Here is a 26,907-nt window from a genome sequence, read left to right as displayed (position 1 = left end):
AGGACTGTTGTAGGACTAATAGCAGCTCCATTTATATTTGGCTCCCCTACAGATCAGATGGCCTCTTGGTTAGTGTCCTCAAAATAACTTTTTTTTTTTTAAGAGAAAATAAAAAAGAATGATAATAAATGAGTTTTCCTATTTTAATCAAACCCTGCATGTTCAGAACACAAAGCAGAGCAAATCATTGCTCAATCACTATTGTTTTTGCTTATTTCAAAAAAGTAATTCAGTTGGGTTCAGTCATATCTAAAAGAGACTTCATTTCTTGGAGTTCAGTTCTGCAACCAGCTGAGGAAATTAGTCATAAAGGACTAAGACCTAGGCAGATATTAGAAAGCTAACTATGGAAACCTTTCACACTTAACTCATTCCTCCTTTTCCACTCACCACAACATTGGCAGTATCCTGGTTGACCGCATATGTACTTACACGCAGTCTGCAAATCTGTAGCCATCTTCCATCCTTCCTCCTTGTATTCATAGTTAGTCACTGAAAAATAATAGCAACCCTTGCACAAAGGCAAAGAAAGGTGAGGCAACTGTAGGTTCACCAGAACATTCTGAGAAAAATATTTGCACTGCTTTCTGTCATTCTGTAAATCCAGAGTAAAACCCAACATACTTTTGTTTCTAAACCACAACCTGCAAAAAAAAGGGAATATTCCCTCAAGCAGCTGTGTGAGCTACTACCTGTAGTACCTCACACAATTTTTGGTTGGGAGAATTAAACAAAGAGATTCACAGCTCTCCCAGTGCAAAGACCTACTTTCTACATTTGTTTCTGTGACATCTGGACAAGAACAAAGCTTGTTACTCTCCAACCATTTATTTTAAAATTGAACTGAGGTGGCTGACAGTTAGATTTGAATACCAGGAGTGGCATATCTCATGCAAGGAATTTGACCTCCCACAGGGAGCACATGAAACAACTTGCTGTCCTGAACTCACTCATTTTCATCAGACTATGATAAGATCCCTGCTATTTTTCAAAAAAAGTAAAGGAGATTGTCACAATGTCTGAGGCCAGTCAAATCACTATATTTGATAAAGTGCAAAGGGTCTTTTGGCTCTGTTATTACTACTTCTTATTAGAAGTAGGAAGGTAGTGAGATTTTTGGATCAATGGCTAATTTTTTGTTGGAAAAAATAAAATCAGGTCAAAGTAAAACTTTTGTTTTATAGTGAGGCGGAAAAGTAGGAAAAAACCCCAAACAAAAATGTTACCTAAAAATAAACATCTGGGTTTTTTTTTTTCCCTCTTTGTTGTCCTTTCCTTTCTCTTTGTTTTTGCCTTTTGCATTTTGGTCTGTTTTGAAAGAGAGTTGCAAATTTTGCTTTGGAAGATAACACTGGGAAAATATGTTGACCTTTTGAAAACGAAATGCTTCATTAAGATATTCTGTAGACAAGTTGTTGATATTTTCAAAACTCTTTTGTTTTCAAATGAAACTCTTTGGTAACTGCATAAGTACATCTGGTCCCTTGCACCTAAACTGTATTTTTTAGTAAAGGCAGGCTTCCTTAAACATTTTCCTAACTAAAGGAACCATGAATGTTTATTTGTCCGTGGCAACAGGAGCTAGCTTTTCTTCTTGGGGTCCTGGGGGTCTCAGTGGTCCCCTGCATTGGGAGGAAATGAAGACAGAAAATTCAAGAGTCAGTGGCAGAAAATACAGGCATGTGACAACAGACTCAGACAACAGACAACAGACAAATACTCTTGGCCATAACACATCCAAGGTTTTGTATTGTAAGAGCACCAAATCACACACTGCAGAAGTATTTCAAGTTGGACTTACCTTGCAAAGCTCAGAACACCTTCACTCAGTTTCAGAATTAAGCATTACCCACAAAAAAAATTATTTGCCTGATTTTGCCAAATAAAATCACACACACCTGAAGAAAATTATGACCATTTGAAATAGGCTTTTAATTTCCCAAGGCCATGGAGTAGACACAGACCTGGGAGTACAATCACTTCCCCCTCTGAATTAAGCCCTTTCATGCTACAGGAAGTCCTAGAAACCATACTGAAAAAAACTGAGTCACCTCCTGCAATTCCTTTTAGCTGAAGAAAAAGAGTCAAGAGTGCCCAGAGACCCCCAAGCCAGTGTTCTTATTGGGTTAAATTCAGTGTTCTGGTCCTCATTTGCAGGGTAATCTCAGCCAGTATGGTCATGACCTCCAGCAAGAACTATGTTATACTGGAACAATGGATCTGTCAGCCTCCTGAGTGAAAGGGGTGTGTGCAAAGGACAAAGGTTTCTCAGCAGCTGGCTCATGAAACTGGTGTTCCTGCCTGGAAGGGATCAGGATGATTAAAAAACTCAGCACCTTCTAAGCAAAATGGAAAACCCACTTCTTTGCTTTCCTCTTCCCACAAATGCTCTACATGACAAAAGCAAATTAAGTCCAGCCTCTGCTACCACTAAAAACAAAGAAAAACGTTATTTGCAGGAAGGAAATGACTAGGCTATTTCTGTCTATCTACTTGTCATAATTTGGGGATCTTTGTAGTGTTGCCACTACAAGGGCTGGTACCTAGTTGGGTGGAACAGGTACAAACTGCAAAAGGATTCAAGATATTTATTTGCATAACATTAAGTTTTTCTAACCCTTCATTGTTCTGATTGTACTTCCTGCCTCAGTCCAGACCTCAGAGCTGAGCAAGCTAGCAGCCCTCTCCATATGAGAGAGACCCCAGGGTTTGGTGCATCATACCTGAGAAATCTTAGCATTGGTGTTCTTCCATTTCTAAGTCCTATTCCGGGGTTTTGGGTTGTTTTGAAAAATTATTTCAACACCACACTGGAAGTCCACAGTGTGAGCCGTTCCAGATGTGTTTCATTCTTCTGGATCCTTGCATGCTCCAAATGATATACGTGTTGATATTTATGCCTCAGATACGACTGGTCTTTCACTTCGGTTAGTGCACTTTCCATGGTCATTGCCTGTTTGGTTGTTTTCCTATAACTGTCTCAAGGCATGGCACTTCTGTGGATGACAGCCCATGTTTACTGTGTTCCTCTGGCTCCTCTCTGTCTACAGGGGCTATGCAATCCTACACATGGTCACTCACCTACACTGTGACAACAGCTGCTGGGTCACCTGCTGAGAATTCCCAACAGCTGCCCTGCATGAGGAGCCCACACGTACCTTCATCATCTGTCACACACCGGATACCTGTTTATCCCCAAAGAGAAGAACATGGGTAAGGCACTTCCCAGTGCCTTCGTTTTCTGATGTGTTTTTGGTGGGATTTGGATGAAATTCTGCTTAAGTGTTTTGTTTTTTTTAAATACAGTGAAAGCTGTTTCTTGATGTAGCTAAGTCTGTATTGCAAAGATGCTGGCATCATAATTCTTTGGCTGTTGTTGCTAATCTATAATTGTGTCTTAGTTTTATAATCTCATTTAATTCTATTCAAAACCACAGTAGGCCTGGAGGATATTTTCTAAAAGAGAAGGCTTTAGTAGATTTCTTCTCTGATTCCTGTTTTCCTGTGCTATGTTTGAAAGAGCTAGATGTGCCTAGAGAACAGCCCTACTGTACCATGTGTCAGGAGAGGTGATTCTTCTCTTTTGCTCAGCACTGCTGAGACCACATCTGGATCCAATTGTGTGCTCCCCAGTACCAGACAGACCCAGGCATACTGGAGTAAGTCCAGAAAAGGGCCACTTTAATGATGATGGTGGGACTGGACCATCTGTCATACAAAGAGAGACTGAGAGAGCTGAGGTTTTTTGGCATTAGGCAGAGAGGGCTCAGGGAGGGTCTTATCAGTGCATATAAATACCTGCTGGGGGGATGTAAAGAAGACAGAGACAGGTGCCTTTCAGCAGTGTTTAATGACAGGACAAGCACAAATAGAAGTACGAGAAATTCTGTTAAAACATAAAACAAAAAAAGTTGTTTTAATGCAAGTGTGATCAAACACTGGGGCAGGCTGCCCAGCAAAGCTATGGAGTTTCCATCCTTGCTGATGTACAGACTCCAGCTGGACACAATTCTGGGCAGGCTGTTCTCATGGACACTGCTTTGAGCAGGGGGCTTAGACTAGATAGACTCCACAGGTCCCTTCCAACCTCAGTGATTAAATGACTACTGTTAACCTGCAGATAAAAAAATGTCCAGTTTGATCATACAGACACATTATCACCATAATATTCTAATATTCTCCATCACCAAAATTTGCTCAAGGCTCTCAAATAAAACAATTACAGGTATAAATTTATGTAACATTATTTCATCTAGAAAAGCTTCAGACAGTTGCTGAAGCTCTCAGTGCTGTTTTCATTAGGCAGCATTTCTTCTGTGCCATACTCATTTGATTCAGTGCATAACTCACAGATATCCATAACTAAAACACAAGTCATAAACCGATTGATGGAGAAGGAATAGACAATGTAGCAAGATCAGCAAATGCCCAGGTGCTGCTATGATGCAAGAGGTTCAAAAGGTTTTACTGTGTTCCTCAGTCTTGTTGCAAACTCATTAACTTTGCAGAGGTGTTTTCCCAGTGTGAAAGACTCTAAACTGTTTGGAAGGGTATCAGTAGATTAATTTGAACACCGCATCTTATTCCATCTTGGATGTGATTAGGTTTAGATATCTGTTTGCACGTCCCAACTAAGCTCTTACTGGGAAAACCTGGATAAGGAGAAAGGGAACATCTTTCTTATCCAGAAATACGGCTGTTAGGTGGAGGCAGAAATAGAGCAGCACAAAGGTTCGGGAGCTGAGAGTATTCAAGACTTGGAACAGACCACAGTAAGGCAGTGTCTATGTTATATGTATGTGTGTATATAGGTGAGAATTTGTTGTTTCTGCAGGTTATCTCTTGCCTCTGGTGTTGGATTATGGTGACTTGAGGGAACATTTTAATCTAGGTGAAGCAGCTTTTCTGAAAGACAACAAAGATTAGATGTTCACATGTTCTCAAAACTGGGGAGATTGCAGAAAGTGTTAATGCATCTTCTGCTAGTGAATGGTTCAAACAATGGTGGCTAACACTGACTCAGTAGCTAAGGAAACTGCTCCCTTCTTTGCCTCTGGATGTCCCTAGGCAGGGATTCAACAAAGAAAGTAGACAGATTCTCCAACCTCACATTCCACTCGCTTATTGAGTTGGCTGTGCTAAAGCTGAACATTGTATGCTTCAGATTCACACTAATTCACTTCTCTCCTTTCCCAAAAAAGGAATATCTGACTGCAGTACAAGGAGGTGGCTGAACTCATTGTAGTTCTTCAAGTCAGGGCTTACCATACTTCCTCAGCCTAGATAGCAATTTATTGGGAACATGGCATTAGATAACAGTAAAAGGGAAAGACACTTTCTCCTCAGAAAGTGCAGAGCTGAGTCTGCAGTTTAAAATTAGTCACAGAAACATGCTGGGTCTCTCTATTTGATGTTGTGCTGGACACATACTTTCACTAGTGGCATCTGCTTCCCATCTGAGCTGGAAAATATATTTTTTAAAAAGATTTAAAATATCATCCTCCTATTAAAAAATAAAAAGGTATGTTTCATAAAAGTTGTGGAATGATTAGTGGGAATAAATTATTGTGCATACTAAAAGTGGTTTTTGATGTATTTTAGATACACAGGAAGTTACAACTATGGTAGCTATAGCAACCAGCATCCCCATCCAATGCAGAGTCAGTATCCATCCTTACCACATGATACTGCTATTTCTGGACCACTTCACTACTCAACTTACCACAGAAGCTCTTCACAGGTAATCTCCATTTATTACTTGATGATAGCTGTTATAACATTTAAAATAATTCCGTTTTTAAATTTATCAGCATATTAGCTGTCTGAATCAATAAGCTGTCTAGTTATTGATGGCTCCTCTTTTTTTTTATTTTCTAATATGACCTAGGTATCTCTTAATTTCAGTGGAGATCAGAATTAGCTTTAGATTGTCAGTATGAAGTATTAACTCTAAAATCTAGCAGTGTGGATCTGTTTCTGTTTTAAGGAGGAGCTAAAGCAAAAACAAATATAACTATTTGTATGATTCTTAGGTGTTGGGAGCAGGAGAGATCCCTAAGAAGAAATAAAAGTGTTTTCATTTAGGTGAAGATGCAGAGGCCTTAGTGAATTCTTGTGGGGTCTCTGCTTTTGAGGATACCCATGTCTAGGAATTTGCCAAAACAGTGAGTTCTGCATATAGTTTGAATAACTTCAGGATACCACTGCAGAGGTTGTTTAATCGGTATCCTGTGGTCCCCTATTAAAATGTTTAGGAATTATACCAGTAACTCTTCCACCTTGCAAAGCTGAGCCAATAGGAGCCAGCACAGATGAGGTGTGAAGATCAGATCTGGCAAGAGTTCCAAAGTAGTGCCGCTGTTGCAGGGCTTTAGTGCCTCAGTGTAGGTTGCTGCTCTCTGGGCTCTCTGCTGGAAGACTGGCAAAGGGCAGACACAGGCAGAAGGTGATGGTATCGGGGAATTCCACTTCCACTCACATAGCACCACTTACCCTTTACCAGAAATTTATAAAAGTGTATGAGGGACTGCCATGCTTAACTATCATCACTGGACTGCAACAGTTTCATACCAAGTGCAAATGAATTTTGTAGTGCTTTGAAACTGAGCACACAAAAGCTGCATCTTATTCTGGTCTTCGGAATCAATCTGACACATGACCTTAGAGGAGCTGTTTCTCCTTTTAATGCTTCATTTTTCCTAGCTGTAAGATAGGATTCATCGTATTGATCTCCTTAAAGCTTTTTGAGACCTGTACAAACCCAAGACGCTCATTTGGAGCAGTTCAGCAATGGCTTATGGAAAGGACAAGCTACAACTTCTCACCCATTTGCGTAGAACCTGGACTGTCAGACTACATGAGATGTCTGGCTTTGTCAGGGCTTTTGCAGCTGCTCTATCTTCATCAGGAAAGTGAATGAACACTGAAGTACAGTGTCCTGGGACAGGTTTGTTTTCCTCCATTTGTCAATATAGGTCTTACCCTGTTATTTCAAGAAACAAGTAAAGCAAATCAAGATCAACACATTTTTAGTTTACTCATATCCTGGTTAACATGCTGTATGCAAGCAGTAGCAAATATTGAACTCAGGCAAATATCTTTCATACTGTAGTAGGCTGTCTCTACAAGTGCAGATGTCAGATCATTTTTTCCTCTCTTGCTAGTCTTTGAACTGTCCTGAACACATATGAAGAACAGCTACACTTCAATGATCACACTTTAAAGGAAAATTATTTCGATTTCTCTGTGGCATATTCTTTCTCATTCTGCTTATAAACTGAGATGGACTTGCACAGCAGGATACAGCCAAAAAAAACTATATCAATGTGCTTGTTCTGTATTAGAAGGAGTTATAAACTGGAACCTTACTTTTGAAAAATGATTTCAAAGTACTTAACAGTTTAATATAAAAGTTGCTGACAGTGTTTTTAAAGTTAAGTTAGCATCTGTAAAATGCCTGCTCTGATAATAAGTCCTTTCTTAGCTACTTTTAACAAAAAAAAAACGTTCATAAGATGTCCCTAATAAGATGCTAGGGAACTGCTCTTTTTCTAGTGGTCTTTGTGAGGGGAACACGTTAAAAGGAGTTGCAGTAGGACTTATGATATTGCAAATTAAAAATACAGGAAGCCAAATTTACAATGAATATATCAACAGCTGCCACTATACTTGAAACCAAAGGGGCTGCAATGTGCAGAGCTGTGGGAGTATAATCAGCTGGGAAGAGGAGGCTTTGACCGTAACTTTCAAAAGAACTCTTTGTTATCATCTACATTCTGGCCAAATATAGAACTTTGGCTCAACTTTAGCATGCTTAGTTCTACTTTAGTTCTACCATGCTCTTTAGGACAGTGTCTAGGGATTAACTCCTATGGAGAAAAAAAATAAAAATCTGTGTGTGTGGTAAATTCTCTACAAACATGGATTCAGGGAGAGCCCTTGTCCCAGACAAGCATCTGAGCCAAAGCAGGTGGCATGTAGTTGTGGTGGGGTTTAAGCTGCAGCTATTAATAACTATTTTGGTCTTTAAGAACATCATATCTGACCTCTTTCTATGGAAGAGAGTGACACACTCCAGGTTTTTATCAGCTACTTTGAGAATTTTGATTTTGTCATTGGAATCTTCAGAGTGAGGCTGTGCTGGGGAAGAAGTCACACAGATGTAGATATTTTACTATTTACTATTTCAATATTTATTATTAACTATTACTTTACAGATCTCAAAAAAGTGCAGGTGGGGGTCTGGCAGTATAGGCTGACTAATTTCCACTGATGGCTAAGACTCTTTTTGATGACAGGAACAGTCTGTTTAAACCTTGGTCTTAATCCCAATTTTTTCTTCTTCCCTCACCATCTGTGAGTAATTCTCAGAACAGTTCCTTACTTGTAATTCCAGGCCTGATTGCTCATTTCTTGACTTGGCTTACTGGCCAGGAGCCTGGCAGAGAAATGAAAAATTATCTACAGATTGATCTGTTACTACCTAATTCTCTAAGCCATAGTGCAGGATTGCATACAATATTCTGATGCTATTCCACCATCATATAGAAGGCGATTATTTTGTGTGCGTGTATGTACATAAACACATCTATACAGAGACTTTATTTCATCAGTTCTTTATTTCTTCTGCTTCTGTGGTTTAGGTACCAGGTGCCAGGGTTGAAGATACGCAACACCTCTTGCCTAAAGCCTCTGAGAGGTCTCATCAACCTATGTTGAGTTTAGCAGAGAGCTACAACACCTTCACAAAGTCACAGTGTAGGCTTGACTGGTTTCTGAGCACAGCTATTATCTGCAACATTCACCCTGGCTGAACGGGCCAAACTAATTCATGCTGCAGTAATTTTTCTTTCTAAATTTCCATGCTAACACTTTTAGTAGGAAGACTAAACCTACTAATAATTAGAATAATCTGCAGCAGTATACATTTCAACGTATCTGGTAACATATAAAGATGCACATCTTTAACTGTAAGTATCCTAATGTGTGGTTGTAGTGAATCACACTGTAGGTTCAGTTATCCAGGTCTTATCTCCAGCAACGACCAGAAACAGTTGTGTGTAGGGAAAGTGTTAGAAGTAGGGTAAGTAGAAGGTAGTCCTTTCACCAGCCTTTGCCAAGAGCTAACCTAGGGATATCCTGAGTAGGAAGCAGCAGTTGGAATGATGCTTTTGTAGCAAACCACTCTCCATTATCCTGTCTTTGAGCTTTTTTTGTACATATGGACTTTGTCAGGCATTGCATGAAACACTCATTCTCTTGTTATTGCATTGGGTGCACTAGGGTTTTTTGGGTGATGAGGAATAGTGAATATTCATTCCCTGTTTATCTACTCGCACCATTCAAGACATTATAGATCTGCATCACTCCTTCCTCACCTCCTCCCTGTCATCTCTTGCACAATTTAGTGTTATCATCTCTCTAGTTTCTGTTGTGACAGGTGCTCTGTGCACAGGAGTTATCCAAGGACTGCAGGGCAGGTGTAGTCTGGGAAGGCTGTGAATGTCCTGTTCTCTCAGTTGTGCTGAGCAGGGAACCTGATGGAGCTGGAGCTCCCCTCCAGCCTTTCTGCACAAACCTGACTCTCAGGGTAGTTAGGAGGGACTCAGCCAGGAGGCTGCCACATTAATCAGCTAGATCTGAGAATCCCTCCTTGATGCCACACTAAATACAGCCTCATTTTACCTTTTCTCCTTTGCTGCTTCCAAAATGGAACAACCATCTCCAAACAGTCAATCTCAGGTGACAGAGAGCCATAGAAGCAGCATAGCAACATTTCTCCTTTTGTAACATGCTGCTGCTATCTTAAAGACAAGAATGAATATATTTGTTTGTTTGTTTGTTTGTTTTTGTTGCCTTTAAGCTGCATTTATGAAGATCATTGTTTACTTTCATGGTGTGGGCAGAACAAATCACTCTAGAAAATGCTGCAGCAGTGCAGTCTCCTGTTCAGCAGTACATTAGGTCTGCACCTCTCAGAGGCCCAGAGCACAGTGTCTGGGCCATAGTTAAAGGAAATTTAAGCAGTGTTATTACTCTGACTCTCCTGAACTGCTCTGGGGAGTGTAATGGTCTCATATAACTTCCCAGGGTGCAGCATGCAGCATTACTCAGTTTTTCTGTAAAATACTGCATGCCACAATTCCACTAAACCATGTCTTCACTTCAGATTCCTCTGCAGCATGATTTTCTAGAAGCAGTACTGGAAAATAGTAGTAACTTTTTTGTGACAATGGGGGAGCCAAAGAAATCCTTGCTCAGACAGAGCCCATGCTTCAGTCCATTCATGTTGTTCTGGCTCATCTACTTTGGAAAAAAAAAGGGGGAAAGTTCTTAATCTTCCAGCATATACACATTATAAACTCATGACTAAACCAGCACAGTAAGAATAACACCCTCGCCAATAACCACTCTGTCATCAAACGGCTGGTAATGACAGAAAGACACAAATACTGCCCAAATCCCACCCATGCAGCAAGAGTCATTGTTCCTAATCGTATGGCTTCATAAGGGCCTTGAGACTGTTAGCATGTAATTGAAGTAATTATGTATTGAATGCAACAGGAAACAGATGTCTTCTTTTGAGATAATTACAAATAGCATTTTCCTAAGGCTCCAAATGCCACTCCCAAAATTACCAAAATCCCTTAGATGGACTTCAAAGTTTCACTTGGCTTAATTAACAGATTCAATAAGGTTCAACTTGTGGAGAAAAGGGTAAATTTAGGGTGATAAAGATGCCTTTAATAAATTATGTCATTTTAGAAGATTTAAGCATATTTTTATGAAGTTAATTTATAGCCAGCTCTCCACAATTCAGTAATTTCTGGTATGTGTTACTTGCAAGTCCTAAAGTAGTGGCTAACATGCAACATTAATTTACAGCATCCACCAAAGTGGGAGCTAATACAATGTAAAGTCAGAGCCACATTCATAAGGAAAATGTTTTGCTGTTTGGACATTGAAACCTTTAACTTCCATTTATAATTGGTTGGTGAGTTGAAAATAAGGATAAAGAGATTATTTCCAACCTTTCACTGCGGAACCTCAGCCTTCACTTCATGGGAAGACATATTTAATGTTGTATTTTCTAAAATAATACTAAAATAAATTGAATTAATTTTACTTTTGTGGGCAAGGCCTTTAAATTTAATCTGCTCAAAGTCTCACAGGCTTAAAGGGCTTCTTGTCTAGGTCTAATGGCAGCAGTAGTAACAAGTGTGAGTCAACCCAGAAAATGGTAATTTCCTGTCAAGAGTCCTCCAACAAATGTCGCTTTTATATCTGGCAAAGATCACTAGGCCCCAGTGTTTTGAGTTCAGCTTAAGCACTCTTCATTAAACCGGATGTAGAGTGTGAAAGGTGATTCAGGCAGCATGGGCAGGCATCCGCCCAGATGGCTCTGCTTTGGACACTCCAACAAGGCTGAATAGATGCTTCATTGGGTGAGTTAATAGTCAGGCAGGGGCCAACGAGTACTTTAAAAATATTGTCTTTCAATAGTCTCTTCACTGTACAGAAAAAGAAGCCACTGAGTAATTTGTGATTAGCTGACCTACCGTTACAAAATTTTCCATCTTGCATTCAGTCATAACAGAATTTATTGTAAAATACTGGATATTTAGAGTCCATGTTATTTTCAAGCAATTATTCTTTTCACATTCATGACACATTCATAAACACAGCTGCATCGGGTGTGCTCGATGAAAAGGAAAAGCAGCACACTGTATCCTGTTCCCTCATGCAGAGCCATTCCTCTGCCTTCTCAGTAAGCCTAAGCATGGCCTCTGGGCTGCACATTGGAGGAGGAAGATCTTTCTTTTTTTGGTGCATCCTGAAGTTCATTCTGAGAGCTAAGATTTCATTCACTCACTGGCACAAGTTTTGTGGTTCCAAACAACTAAAAAGACATCATGTGGCTTCCCCACATACTGCTGTGTACAACAAGGGGACCCACCACAATATTCCCAGAGCTCATTTTCTTCTTCTTGATGATAGGTGAACGTTTTTGCAGTCCACGAATTTTCAAATAGCAAATTATCCTGGCTGAAGATGGATTTCTCTTGGTGTTTGTAAGGGATATGAAAGCACGAAATTCCCCTGTTAGAAGTCACAACCTCTGTTTCAAAACCTCGAAGGAAAATTGCACCGAGTCAGGATGGCAAAGGCTTCTGTTATGGTTAACAACAGAATAGCTCAATTATCTCACTGTGAAGAAGACAAGAGAGAATCACTAGTGTATTATGGCAGAAGTCTAGGGTAACCCTGTTGTAAGTACACTCTTTAGTACAAGAATCTACAGTGATTTCATGTATAGATCAGTGGGTAATAAAGGCAAAGACCACCATAACTGGTATCAAGTAAAACACTACTGAAGACAAGGAAGAAAGTTTTTAGCTTGGGCCACATATGGCTTCAAAGCTTGAGTTTCATTGTTGTTGGTCATTGGAAGTTCTCATCTTCAATGAAAGCTTTTGGAAAGCCAACAAGTCTGAAGACTTGGTTCTCCTTCAAAGGAATATAAGGCTTTTTCCGCTCAGTATGTAAGCTCTGCTGAACTTTCCTACTTAAAAAACTTTCTATGGGGTGAAGATGGAAATTTAGATTGGTGTTGTAGAGACTTGTTGTCAGTGTTGCCAGGACAGCTTATTCTGGCAGCTGGATTAGCAGAACAGAGTTGAAATGTTAATATTCCGGGGTGGTGCTGCAGTTTAACACCCCGTTTCAGCAACTGTGATGGCACAGGTACATCCAGCCTGTGTGGTGATGGGAAGTACAGGCTAGATAACATCTTTGATGTCTTCCCTCTCATCTGCCTACTGGCCTGTGTCCCCAGGACATGCAGGGATGTGCTAAATCACTAACTACAGTATGTTGGTCAAAAAGTCTTTTTCTCCTCTTTAGTTAGGAGTGGCCAGTGTGTGGCTCTGAGCTGCCTGAGGCTTGTGAACTGTTCAAATATGTTTGTCAAGGCTGGCCTGCCTTCCTGGCTGTGGTCTGAAGGGAGACAGCACAAACTCCTCATGGAGACACTGCTGCAATTGCCTTGGGCTTATGCAACAGTTGCTTATGCAAGTGATTAACCCCGGGCCCATCCACAGTGGGGTAATGTAATGAGACCCCTCGGGAATCTCTGCTACCTCCCCTCCTAGGAACAGCTACTCCAGCTGTTCTCTCCATAAGCCTCCAAAATATGAGGAAGGAGTTTTGCAGCCATAGAAAACTTTGGCATGCAGCGTGCAAGGTTTGTAAGCATCAGAAGTGATACCCCTGCTTTGGTGACAGCTTTCTAGTTAAAGAAATACCACAGTGTCAAACAACCCAAGATATGGAAATGTTAAATGTGACACTTTTTTGCAGAAAAGGTATAGAGATGTAAAATGTAGAAGCTCTGAAGATACATGGCTGGCCAAGTGTAACAAGGATACTCACCATCTTTGTGATGCGCATGGATAACAGGGGTACAAAACAGGGAGAGACGTTCCTCATACACAGCACACAGATGATCTGCTCCTGCAGGACAGGCAATAAGATAAATACATGCTAAGCAAGCCCTCATAAGCACAATTTACTTTCTGTTGCTGAGCAGCCTGTAGCTATAGAGGGCAAAAGCTGTTCTGTTTTTCTTCCTATCTTGTCCTTCCTTAGTGGAAGCCATTTGTCAAATTTTGATTTCTAGTTTCCAAGTGTCACTGTGAACAGCTAGGGACTGGAAGGATTTTCCTCCTGCCTGCCTCTTTCCCTAAGTTCTCCAATTAGCTGCTGGTTCTGGGGCCAGACCACACTGTTTTCCTGAAGAAACTGTCAGGATGTCTTGTGAACACTTTAGAGTGAAGGCACTTTCCCAGAAATAAAGATTCTTTTGCTCCTCTCCCTCAAAACTCACTTGAGTGAGGAAGAGTTAGGACATTTTATTTTCTGATTTTTAGTAAATAGCAAGTTTTTGAGTAAAAGTGGGAGAAAAAACTATAAATTAATTCAATCTATTTTTCTCTTCCCAGATACACCTAGCACTTCGATAAATTAATTCAGTATTTAAAACCAGTGACTGTTTTGCAAGACTTTCCCTGAAACTTTGGTTTACAGCAGACAATGGTTATCTGATATTTCACCTTCAGTATGGTACCTTGCTCTTGGATAGTTGCTAATTCATATGATTTTGGCTTTTCTAAACACAGAATTGTGACACCACCAGCCCTTATTTTAACATGAAGTATGTGGCAGATGATTCTTCAATTTCTTTTTTTTTTTTTTTTTTTTTTTTTTTTTTTTTTTTTTTTTTTTTAATTCTAGTACCCCTTCAATGGCCCAACATCAAGAATGGAGCCCTGTTTGATGAGCAGTACTCCCAGGCTGCATCCCACACCAGTGACTCCTCGCTGGCCAGAGGTCCCAGCTGCCAATTCCTGCTACACAAGCTCCTCCATGCACTCCACGAGATATGGCAATTCCAGTGACGTGTATGCACCCTTGACAACACGCAGGAATTCTGAGTACGAGCACATGCAACACTTTCCTGGCTTTGCATACATCAATGGGGAAGCCACTACAGGTTGGGCTAAATGAAGATGACTGGTATCAGCTGAGCCCACACACACAAGAGTTACAAAAGATTCGTGCCATGTGGGACTTTTTGTGGACATTCTTCAAGGGAGGTGAAAAGGGAAAAGATCCTGGGCAGATAAATGCAGTTCCTAACATGGGCAGATTGCAGACCAGTATGACCGAATGTTCCTGTAGACAAAAAATACTTTTGTGCTGTTCTAGACCACTTTTTGGGCCGATTGGTGCCTTTTTTAATTCTGGGACAAGCCTGTGTGCTCTAAGTTTGAGTGAGCCAGTTTTACCCCCTCTCTTATTGACAAATGTTAATGAGTCTTACAAAAAAAAGTACTGAAACAGGACCTATTTATAATTTGAATTAAAGACAGGAAATTTGCTCTCAGCAAAACTCCGTCATTTGTTCTTCTTTTAAGCTCTTAATGCATTCCTTAAAACCATTCTGCCAAGTCATCACTTACTCATACCAATTTCTCTATCTGGTTCCTTAAAAGGACGTGTGTTGCTGTAGGTTTCAGTTTACACCTAACTTTGTATATTGATGCACCTTTCTGTTGATCTAGTAAGTTTGATCTTTACAAAAGAGAAGAAAAGACATGTAGCATTGAATTATACACTGCCTTAAGTTGACTGTTGTTCTTATTATATATGTATTTGTGTTGAATTTGCACAATCTGGAAAAATCTAACTTCTCTGGTCAGTAATGACAAGGTAAGAAGGGACTTGGGGACTGGGAAGATTTTGGATTCAGAGCCTCATAGGTTAAATATGATGATATGAAGCAATTATATAAAGAAAATGACAATGCAAACATCATTATTTGCTTAATTATCTATTGTCAGGTATTAAACTGTTCTCTCAATTCCTTCACGTGGTGATAATTCTCTATATGTCTACAAAAGCAAAATTCAAAGCTGTGCCTTTGAAGTTATCCTGTACTGTGTATGTGTGGAAAAATGTATTTTGGGGAGAATTTTTCTTAGACATTTTCCTTCAGATTTGTAGCTATTTGTGAGTTTTTGTTAGTTTTTATTAACATAGCTTTTTCTTCTGTATTATAAAACACACCAAGCAATTATGGTGGACCTGTTACCCTATGGGTAAGAAATAAATAAATGGAAATATGATAACAGGCATTTTAGTAGTTGTTTTGTAAATAAAATCTTTGATAGCACGCAGTGTGACAATAACCATGTTTATGTCTAAAATGGACATTAGTGTTATTTGTACCGTTGCGCAAGATATATGAGGGATTTTCACGCCCAAATAAAGTTCTCGAAAGTAAATAGATGCCAGTTAAATTTACTTAAATACAAAAATTTCTACAAGCTGAAGACCTTCAAAAAATGTTTGATGTCATCATGCCTTTATCCAAGGAAGGACTCGAGAACAGGTACAATTCGTGACAAATGGGTGATGCGCCTCCACTTGCCTGATGGACCGGTGATCATGACCTGCCAAGGTTCCTCCAAGGACCAGATGCCTTGGTGAGATATCTGTGGGTAGAAATGACCAGTAACTCAAGGCTGGATCTTTGGAAGGATCAGGATGGCGGTGAGCCCAAGCACCACTCAAGGGAAGCCAGAAGCACTTCTGCTCTTTTTCATAGTAAATTTTTAAACTAAAAGAAGCCTAATCCCCATTGACTGAAAAAGAGGACAAAATGAGACTATTTTAGCATACAAATATTCCATATCCTTCAACAACTTTGGGGACAAGATTTCAAGAGCTCAGGCAGACTGTTCAGGAAGGAGGAGGATATTGGACACAGTGTAAGACCCAGAAATAATAAAACATTTCTGAGTGGAGAACTGCAACATCCTGGGCATCTTGGGAGAGGAAATTCTGACCAACAGCAGCACCACAAAGCTGCTTATAAAAAAGAGCCAAGAACAAAATCAGTCAAACAGGGCTTGGAAACTCTTTTGCAAAAAAAGCCTCCACAGGCTTTTTTTTTTTTTTTTTTTTTTTTTTTTTTTTTTTTTAATTTAGAAACTTGTGTTGATGCCTCAGGAGTGCACACTTCCAACTACATTGAACTGCTTCCTGATGAGGGCTTTGAAATTTAAAGTAGACATTCATGGGGGCAGTGTATAGAATGGTGGAACAGAGGCCACCTCCTGAATGAGAAGGGCTGCAAAGTAAAGCATCCTGGGCCACTGCAGCTCAGACCCCACCACAGCAGCACAAGCCATGGCAGCTTTCGGGTCACAGGCCGTGCACCAGGCTGGGGAGTGCAGCAGCTCGGGAGAGCACCATAACCTCTGGGTAGAATGTCTGGTGAGGGGCAAGAATGTCTTAAACCATCCCAGTACAAACTGCCAAACCTCCTGAGTCAGAGTCTGCAGGCTGTTATTTAATTATTTCCCTTGACTATGGAAACTAAAAGTTGGGTTTTCTTGCCTAGCCATGATTTATGTGCATATGAAGTAAATATGTGACTATGCAAATGTTGCTGATGAAACTTTTATACCACATTCTGAACTGTTCAGTCTCAATTGCAGTTTCTCTTCTGTTATTTTTTCCTATTTTTTTCTTTCTTTCCTATCTTTCCTCTCTTTTTCCTATTTTTTTCTCTTTTCCTTTTCCCTTTTCCTTTTCTCCTTTTTTAAATTTCTTATTAATATTCCCTTTTTTCCTAACAATTACACACTTTTATAAAGATGTGATCTTTTTCACAGGCTAAGACATATAATAAATGATAGATATATAATATATACAGTAGAATAGAAACTAATATTATACATTACAGCATAACTGACATAACACATTTAATATTTTTTAATAGATCTACACACACACACACAAATGTATGTATGCCTATAAAAATCCACTACGATTCTTCAAGATTTTTCATTACCAGGTAGAAAAAAGACTCAGCGGGGAAGAGCAGTGAAAACTCCATTCAGTAGCATGAATCCTGGTTTTGTCAGGCTACCTCTTGCTGCTAAGGTCACTACCCTTTGACAAAAATGGCCTCTGACCTCCCCAGTCCCACAAATCTGTTGTGACTGACCCTGAAACCCATGAAATTCAGGGGCAGACATTGCTTTGGAAGGTTTAGGTAGAGCTGACTAACAGGGGAAGGGCTCGTGGTATGCACCCATCTGAAAAGGTCTGGCAGTTCTTTGGTAGAGGATGCAATTTATTCTGTCCTTTTCTTTCATTGAAATCCTAATCCTTCATATGCGACATAAAGTGGAAACTAAAACACACTGATGATGAATAACAATGTGCCTTTAAAGGGCAGTAACAGTTTCCTACTCTTTATTTTTCAGGTTTTGTAATTTTTAAAAAAAGGGCTATGTGCAAGTAAAATGAATGTTTTGCTGTGCTGTGAAGTAAATCTAAGCAGGCTTATACTTTTTTATAGAGTTGTAAATCTAACAAGCAAAAGACTCTTATCATTTGGTTTCTCTCCAATGCTCCGTTAGTTTACAGATGGATCTGACTCAGGATGAATGGCTGCACACTGGATGGCAGGATTTTGTTACTCCTGGCAGTCTAGTGACTGTGCTGCTCTGTATGCACATCTCAGTTCTTGCGGCAAGAAACCCCTAAGGAGGAAATTCAGGTTCTGGTTTGGGTCTGCATCTTAAACACTGCAGACAGGCACCGTCACATCTGACCACCTCTGGGCCCTGTCCATCGGCAGGTGCAACCTCCCTGGCGTTTTCTGCTATGGAACCAGTCATTTGTGAGGTGAAAGGTTTCCCCTTCTCACGGATTTCTGAATTGAAGGAATAAAGATTTTGAGGAGAGACCAGCCACAGCTCCATATGAGTATGTTCGTGGGGTGGGTTTTGTTAACTTCAATACATCATTTTCTCCTTTCTGGACAATGAATTTAAATTACAGAGCACCTTGAGTATGGAAATATTGCGGATGTGCTCCGAGTGGTTTAAACGCGCGGTCTTGCAAAACCTTTGTAGAGACACGGTTCACCGTTGCCTGGCTCTGCCTATGCACCTTCTCCTCCTGCCACCTCTTGAACAAAACTCAGAATTTTCGCGTACCACCATAGACTTGAGACTGGTTTTGCTGTCAGACGCTGTGGCGAAGCCCCGCTTCAGGGAGCACTCACAGACTTCGCCCGCGATGGGAGCCCAAAAGCTTAAGCCTAAAAGCTTAAGAAAAAGCGGCCAGCCCTGGTTGCGGCAGCCCTTCGCCTTGTGACTGACACGGTGTGCATAGGACAGGTCGCAGAGAGCACACAACCGGCCAAGCCTAACGAAGAGGGAGGGAAGCGCCGGGGAGGGCCCCGTGCCGCCGATCGCCCCGAGAGCGCGCTACCGCCGCTCTTCCCAGCGGGAGCCTCGATGCTGTGGGCACAGACTGCAGCACCCATCGTGCCCCGCGGCAAAAAAGCACGGCGCACCCCGCAGGCCGCCGCTCCGCTAGGCATGCTGGGAGATGAAGTCCCCGGCAATACCGGCCGGCGGGATGGCAGCCAATAGGAGGGCTCGGGAGTGCGTGCCGCCGGCCCCTCCAACCAATGGCGCGCGGACACTGCCTGCCCGTCCGGGCGGCTTCCGCGGGGCGCGTCGGGCGCGTCAGGGCGCGCGGGTTGCGGCGCGCGGGCTGGGCGCGGCCGCTGCCGGCGGCACCGGGCGGGACGGGACGGGACAGTCGGGCATGGAGCGGGGCGCCGAGCCGGGCCCGGAGCTGGGCGCGGTGCTGGAGGCCGTGGAAGGGCGCGGCGGCGGCGGCGGCGCCGAGGCAGTGGAGCGCGTCCTGTCGTGGTACAACGAGGAGGTAACGGGTCCCATCCCCCTCCCCTCTGCCTCGCTCCCGTGGCGTTGGCGCCGCCTCGCCCCGCCCGCCGTCGGCAGCGCCGCCAGCATCGTCCTGGAGTCCCCCGAGCTGGGCTGTGCAGCGGGTCCCCAGCGCTCTACCGCCATGCCCCCTGCCCCTCACAGCCCCTGCCCGGCGCTCCTCGCCCGCAGGCCGTGATGGGAACCGCAGCACTGCCGGGGCGGAGAGCCGGGGCAGTGGCTGGAGGAAAGCAGACTTCCAAGGGAGCGCAAAACCCTTTGCCAGGCTCGGGCCCCGGCACGTTCGGTCTTGCGTTCTGCGCGCCCAGTGGGTAGTATGGGTTATCGGTGATCTGCTGTAAAAGGAGCTGTTCGATAGCGTTCATTTGCGTCACAGGTCTTTTAAGCTACGTATACCGCTGGCAGGGGCCGGACAGAAGAGCCCCGAAGTCTCTTGGTACTTGCCCACTGAGGTACCTGTGAGTACCTGACGTGCTGCCCTTTGTGGGCCGCCTTTTGTCACCGAGAATGGAGAGGGCTTTCCATCGCCTGGACAGCGACCGTGTCAGTGTGCAGGGGCAGGGGACGTGTGTGAAATGGGCTGACAGACCCCACTTCATTTTTCCCTGTTTCTGGCCAAGCAAAGCGAAATGGGAAGACAATTTAGAGCAGGTTGAGCTTTTAGTGCTGGCAGGTATGAACAAGTAGTAAGGGGTCTACTGCTTTTGTAGTCTCATATGGGTATGTTCAGTCAAGAAGTGAAGGTGTTTCCTGCTGATGTAAGGAGGTGAAAATCAGAGTGAAAATGCATGTTGGGTTTTATTCCCCCCCCTTCCCTTCAGATAGGGGCATTTTGACGCTTAGATTGTAGTGGAGCAGCACAGTCCATTCTGAAAGATTATGTCTCAACCCATCAGGTGTCTGCCCTTTGTATAGGTGCTTGTGTGACTGGTACACAAGTCTCTAAAGCTGGTACTGACTCAGAGTTTGGCTTTGGCTGTAATTTAAATGCAGTCATGTTGCACTAATTATTGACTGAAATTTAGGAATCTAAATTCAGAACATTCAGATCTTAAGTTAAAGTTTCATTAAATCACTTTGTGATTAGGGGAGAAGCCAAATTAATGTGGATGTGATGTGGGTATTCAGCCTCTAAGAGGTGTCTTGAAATTTGCTATCTTAAGTGCTTTATACCTAACAATGGCAATAATTGATTTCTTCATTTAAACTTGGGCTTGTAGAAGAACCTTGAGTCTTTGTGCGGGTGAAATTCAAAGGTAGAGATTGATGCAGCAGCAGGGCGCTCTGTCTGAAGGATTGGTAGATCAGGAGTTCATGGACTCATCTGTTTTAACTTGCTGAGCTCTGAGGTACAGAGGAAGGATTCTGGTTGAAGGAACCTTTTGTCTCTGTCCTTACTCTTACAGTCCTTACTCTTCAAAATGACCCCATGTTAAATCTGTCAAAAAGCATGCATAAGCATAATTTCTTAATTTTGCTGTACTGGATTTTATGCCTTCTCAGCAGCTTTCTCAGATGAATTATTTAGTCTTGAGTTGAATCCTCAAGGACAGAGTGAGAGCTCGTGCACCTTGTGTTCTGACATTTCAAATAGTTGCATGAAGTCTTGGAGTTGTGTAGCTAAATACTTCTTTTGGAATGGGTGTGAGACTTTAATAGTGTCTCAGTATGACATCGCTCTTACTGCATTTCTTGTTCAAACTTTTTGATCATGTTTCCTCCACCTCTTTTTTGTTCACTTTGTTACTGACACTTTGTCTATGGGCCAGCACAGACTGGGCAGAGTACTCCACGTTCCAGAGCTTTAGGTTTCCTTAGTTTTTTTTCCAAATAACTAATTAAATATGCTTTCATTGAAAAGAAGGTATGGATCAAGTGTAGTTCCGAAGTGCAAGTGCCTATAGAATAACCATAATGAGAGAAATTAATAGGTCTGTTGGTGCTTGTCTGTGCTGTCCTAGTTGCAGTGATTATTCCAAATCTCTGTTGCTTTACTGATTAGGCTTGTTCTCACTACATTGCTTTTGTAAACTTGCTAAAATGTTCATGTGCAAACATAAAGGTTGATTTCTCTTGGTTAACTGCTCATCATTCAATGCTCACCTGTTTTTGATTGGAATGTTGCTGAACTCCTGTGGTCTAGTTGGGAGCCCTGTAAGAGAGAGGAAGGGGATTATTTGCCTATTATTGAGAGAGGAAGGGAATGATTTTCCTAACATCCTCAAGACTCTAACTGATGTTGGTAACCTTTGGTGGTTGGGTAGATGTCCAAGGCCTTTCTGTGTAATTGTGAGCTTGGGTCATGAAAGGTACGAAGGCCCATGAATGTGCTATGGAAAGTCACTTTTGTTTTCCAGTCACTTGCGTGATGTAGCAAGTTGCATGTTAGATGTAGAAATTGATATTTTTGTTTTTTTGGAAGCTGTTCATCATGCTTGATCATTTAGATTGGAAGTTTTAAAATGTTAAGAGAACTTTCTAGAATTAGTGCTGTTTTCTTTGTCTGATGAATAATATTTCACTTAAAGCATTCTTCAGGGTGCTAACGTGAAACTAGGCCTGTCTGCTATTTGAAGCGCTTAATAAAAAATAAGGACTTGTAGTTAGACCATGTCTGTCTTTTGTTTAACTGTACCAGAGAAACAAATACTTTGGTAAAATGTTTTGGAAGCTGCCAGAATACAGAAATTTGTAATTTTTGTAGCAAGGCTTATTTGATTTGTAGTACTTGTTTTCTGGGCAAGATGATGCCGTAGTGGTTCTGGTTTGGAACAGTCAGAGCAGTCAAGAGCTTGTAAGCAAGATCTGCTTGGGGAAGAATCTAGGTAATGAGGTATGTGTAAAACACAAGGCAATCTCTCTCATTTTTAACTCTGTTAAGTGCCATGTGTGAGGTGGTTGACTCGCATCTCACGGATAAAAGCTTGCTCTGCAGTACTAATTGTGAAACCCTTCACTGGAGTCGTTTACCGAAGCTTTTGCTGTTGGGGAGGATGGGAAGAGGAGAGCATGGTTGTAGCCTCATTATCTGGGGCTGGGTTTAACCAGACCCTTGGAGTTTTGAATAGTTCTGCAGATGTTACATCCTCAGCAGCTGCTGTGCATGTAACAAACACAAACTCTTGTCTTTGCTTACAGAATCGGACCACTTTCAGGTTTGACCCTGCAGATGAAGACAAAAGAAAGGTGAGTAAAATAGGCTGTTGAGCTGCATACCTCAATGTAGAAGTTAGAAGAGTAAAGGCAGTTTCTCAACTTAGCTGTCATTGTGAAATGGTACAAGTAGTGAGTATAAAGTTATATTTTAATTGTTGCTTCTTCAGTCCAAAGAGACATGAAAACTACACATTCCCTTTTTTCTCTGAAAGAGAAATTCCCCTAGCAAAGCCCAACATTTGAAGTGTTGGATGAAAGTAGTTACAGAAAAGCCTATAAATGATTTTGCTGGGTACGGATTTGAGATGAGGTGGAGGAGTAAATGTAAAGATACTCTTCTATATCTACTGAGGTAAAATTTTGCCATAGATTTTTCAATTTTCTCTCTTCTCAGCAGGTAATAATATGACAGATGTACTTCTTGTCTATGTGAGATGCTTAAAGAACACCAGGGATTAAGATGAAGGGATAAGTACAGAAGAAAGCTATTAAGCTGTAAGGAAGACAGGATTGCAGAAGTCTATTATTCCAAAGGTGCTCTAATCAGTGAGATGTGGTACGTGCATGTCAGGTGTCAAAGCTGGGAAATGTGAATTGAGCTGTCCAGGTGTGGTAGGCTTAGCACATCCCTTGGGATCCATTCACAGCCTCGCATTTAAAGCTTGGATGGAATTTTTTTGTTTTTTCCTGTTGTTATTTTTGGGGTGTAAGATGTAATAACAAGCTCCTTGCTTTCTGTTGTGTAATTAGCTGTGGGGCTGATTTGCATATTTATTCAGAAAACGTTCATTAGTGAATGAGGCTGTATCTGTGCTATTTCTGGAATAAACTCAAAGCTTGAAATCAGAATTGCAAGGTTCCTACAAGGATAGCTTGTCTGAAATTGGGTACACATTGTTTCATTCCGTGATCTTATGCTAAATCTAAATATTTTAAGGTGTTATGTTTTGGTTTTTTTTCTGGTAGAAATGGATGGGATGATAAGTCTCAGTCTTTTGCATTTGCAAACCCATCAGTTGTTTCTACTGTAATCTTCAGTTGCAATTCCTTGTTAGACAGAGGACTCAGAGACCTCTTAGCTTTGCTTTATCTATGGCTTTACTGGAAGCTGTCACTCATGGACTGTGTGTGTCCCTTCTGATCTGTAGAAGAAGTCAGCTGGGATCTGGACTTTGTGCTTACTTCTGTTCCCTCACCATCCCTCCCATCCCTTTTTACACTGTGCTTGAGTGAATGTCTAGTCTGAAAAATTGATTGCCAGCTGCAGAACACAGGAAAGGACAAGAGAGCAGAGGCCAAATTGGCAAAAGCCAAATAAAGACAATGAGTTTGGAGAGGTGAATGTAAGTTACACAGTATGAGGATTTTTTTTTTTAAGCAACCCATACACACCAGTGACATGCTGAAAATACAAAAGATAGAAAGGCCAAAACTATGGCTTGACTAGAAGCTGGTTAATTGGACTGAGTAAATTGTTCTGCAGTGATATATGACTATCAAAGCATGATGCTTTTAGGCTATAACCTAATGAAATCAGCAGTGAGTTTGTGATACTGAATTCCAGGAGGAAAGTAGGTTGTGTCCTCTAGAAGACAGGAAGAGAGGCAATGCTATCAAGTTTGTCTATCTGAACATAGCCACAGGACTGTAATACATCACAGGATGATAAAACCACAAGATTGTAATGTGAGCTGTCCTTGTATTTGTCCTGGTTGTTTGTTTAATGATGTATGTGTCTGCCTTGGCCTGTCTGTGGTGAGTGTTCTGGATATAAATCAGATGGCAATCTATGTTGTACTGTAAGATCCACTCAGATATCAGGCACATCAAGTCAGTGCCAATCCTTCTTAACTTGTTATATACTAAAAAAAAAAATGAATTTATGGAAGCCTGTTTTCACTTTCTGTGTGTAAACAGTATAGAAATTGCCAACCAGAAGTAAATGTCTTCTGGAATAGCAGCTGAAATAAAGGCAGTGGTGTTGTTTCTGAGGAGCTTAATGAGCGCTTAGAAATCTAAAATATTTGTCTCAAGCAGTCAAGGAGTTTTTGACAGTGTTCTGCTGGTAAAAGTTGAGTCTCCAGAACTGCAGCACTTCACAGTTGAGTCTCCAGAACTGCAACACTTCACAGCACAATGGCGTGGTTGAGACAAACAGTTGGTCTGTTCTGTAATCCGCTCCAGAAAAATGATATCTATTAACTTGACCAGGCGGTTACCTTGGAGAGAGTTGTCAGGTGTAGTGTCTCCCTCTCTCTGGCAGAGCAGGTGCTTCAGCTCAAGCTCACATGCTAATACAAAAAGGAAAGGGTTTTTTGGACCACTTGATCCTTATTTAATAGCTTTACTCTCCATTATTTATACTTTGTTGGGATCAAATACTCCTTCTGAAGTAGCAACACGTTTGTGCTGTTTACAGACTTCAGATGGTAAGAAAATTACAGTACTGTTCGTGCCCTGGAAATGTCTCTCTGCATGGTTGGTCATAGCATTCCACAGCTGGAAGTTGCCACAGCACCATTTGCTGTGATATAACAGATGAAGTAAATCTGTCCAAGATGGCAAGTAGGCCTTTTTAATTTGGATGAAGGCACTGAGTTTGCAAGAGGAAGGGGTAAAAAGGGAAGCAGTAGCCAAATGTAAGAATTTGACTTACAAGCCATTTTCCTACCTGACATGACTGAACTATTTCCTCTTCAGCTCCATACCTTTTTGTCTGCTTCACCTCTTATAGTACTTGCAGCATCTGGTTTATTAGGTCCTGCTTACTGTTTTGGGTCTTTTAATAGAAATCTTCAGAATTTGAGACCAGTGTTCTTGAGTTATTGTCTAGGTTTGATTCGAACATGATGGGAAGAAAATCACCCAAAACAGTCTTTACCCCTTGCATTGCTGAGTGTTTTCAAGGTGTTGAAATAGCTGGTAGTAAATCATATCAAATGTATTGTGGGGCTTTCTCTACCAGTTAAATTCATGATGTGGGGAGATTCTCTAAGTCTGTTAACAGTACCATATTTTAACTCTGGAAAGAGTGAAGTATGTTGATGGAGCAAGATGCTGTCACACTCTAAATCTTAGAAGAACCTCATTCTTAAGTTAGTGCTGTTGATGCTATGATACTTCAGGGAAGTCTGAAGGTTCTTGCAGCCACCAAGGCACAATTTTTCTCCTCCCAGTAGATATGGGGTAAGTTTTTTAAGTCTATTAGTGAGTGTCCTGTAACAATATTAAGTTCAGGTTCTCTTGTGGGCACACTGTGTGGTATCTTAGTCGCTGTTGTTACTGTTCTGACTTCTCCAAAACCCCTTAAGGGAGTACCAGTCTGTAAGAGGAAAAAAGTACTATGTATCTTGCATTAATACTGAGCATTTGTTCTAATTCCCTCTGGTCCTGCCCATTCCCATCCAGCATTTTTCAGCTTTTACTGAAACCTCTTAAGGTTCATGAAACCCATCTCTCCTTTTAACATCCTCCTTTCACCATGGGATTACCGAAGATAAAAGGGTTCTCCCTCTCCCTGTCCAGTGAGGTGAGCAGGGGCTGCTGTGAGTGCAGCTACACAGGACTTAAACTTTCTGTGATTCTGAAGCAAGTGTTTAATGCACCACTTCTGGCAACAGGGATTGCTCAGTGTGCTCCTCACCTCACCTGCAGGACTGTCCTGCTCTCATGTGTTCAAATCTTCAGCTTGGAGCTGTGCCATGGCAGAGCTGGCAGGCTCCTGCCAAACAGCCAACTTCCCGCTGTCCGTGCGGGCTCAACAACGAAGTGCTCAAAATAAAGCAGGCTGAATCCTCAAGGAATGCAAGTATACAATTTCCCACCCACATCTGTCCACAAAGACTAGGCAAAACTTTGGCACAGTCTTCTCAGGGGAGGTTATCTAATTGTCTTGTTATTCAGCACAGTCAATGATACATGTTGTGTAAATGTTGTCTTGACTTCCGGAGAAATAAAGTTGTAACTAACATTTCAAATATTCTTGGGCTTACTTTCTCACTGCCATGGATGCTTAGCTCTGAAACCTAATAGACATTTAAAGACAGAAACTGAAGAGTTGTGCTCTCCTTTCCATCCCCTCCCCTCACCCCAGCCTAATCAGCCTGTGAATAAAGATAGTGGAAGATAATGGAAGTACTTAGCCCAAAGTCACACAGCAGGTCTGTGGCTGAGCAAGGGAGAAAACACAGGTCTCTTGTATCTCAGGAGAGAGAAGCAACTCCCTGTGTTGCTTCTTAGCATTGAGGCTTTTACACTGTCGAGATAAAGGACCAAAATAGGTTAATAGTTTATTTGTCAAAACAGAATGACAAATGGGTTTTTCTGGCCTTCCTGTTTTAACACAAGATTTAATACTACAGCCTAGACAAAAGGAATGATGTGCATTGTTCTGTGTTAATATTAGCACAAAAGCTGA

At 41.5% G+C, this 26,907-nt stretch overlaps 2 protein-coding genes across 5 annotated transcripts in view; both read left to right on the top strand.

Annotated features, from left to right (window-relative positions):
• RFX4 (regulatory factor X4) overlaps positions 1-15,686 on the top strand; it is an 88,059-nt gene extending 72,373 nt beyond the window's left edge. For all 3 annotated transcript variants that reach the window (XM_038155638.1, XM_038155637.1, XM_038155636.1), the window contains exons 16-18: positions 3,051-3,213; positions 5,602-5,740; positions 14,293-15,686. In XM_038155638.1, coding sequence (XP_038011566.1) covers positions 3,051-3,213; positions 5,602-5,740; positions 14,293-14,565 — 575 coding nt within the window. In that variant the 3' untranslated portion in view covers positions 14,566-15,686. The remainder of the gene's footprint in view (positions 1-3,050; positions 3,214-5,601; positions 5,741-14,292) is intronic.
• A 3,367-nt stretch (positions 15,687-19,053) lies between these two features.
• Positions 19,054-26,907, top strand: part of RIC8B (RIC8 guanine nucleotide exchange factor B) — a 32,669-nt gene continuing 24,815 nt past the window's right edge. Inside the window, exons 1-2 of one of the 2 annotated variants that reach the window (XM_038155641.1) lie at positions 19,054-19,314; positions 22,473-22,520. In XM_038155641.1, the coding sequence (XP_038011569.1) occupies positions 19,195-19,314; positions 22,473-22,520 (168 nt within the window). In that variant the 5' untranslated portion in view covers positions 19,054-19,194. The remainder of the gene's footprint in view (positions 19,315-22,472; positions 22,521-26,907) is intronic. The other variant, XM_038155642.1, reaches the window with a different exon arrangement.

This window comes from Motacilla alba, chromosome 1A, assembly GCF_015832195.1.
Source record: "Motacilla alba alba isolate MOTALB_02 chromosome 1A, Motacilla_alba_V1.0_pri, whole genome shotgun sequence".
Taxonomy (NCBI): domain Eukaryota; kingdom Metazoa; phylum Chordata; class Aves; order Passeriformes; family Motacillidae; genus Motacilla; species Motacilla alba.
Note: the sequence above shows the minus strand (reverse complement) of the source record. Positions and strands in the feature narration are given on the sequence as shown.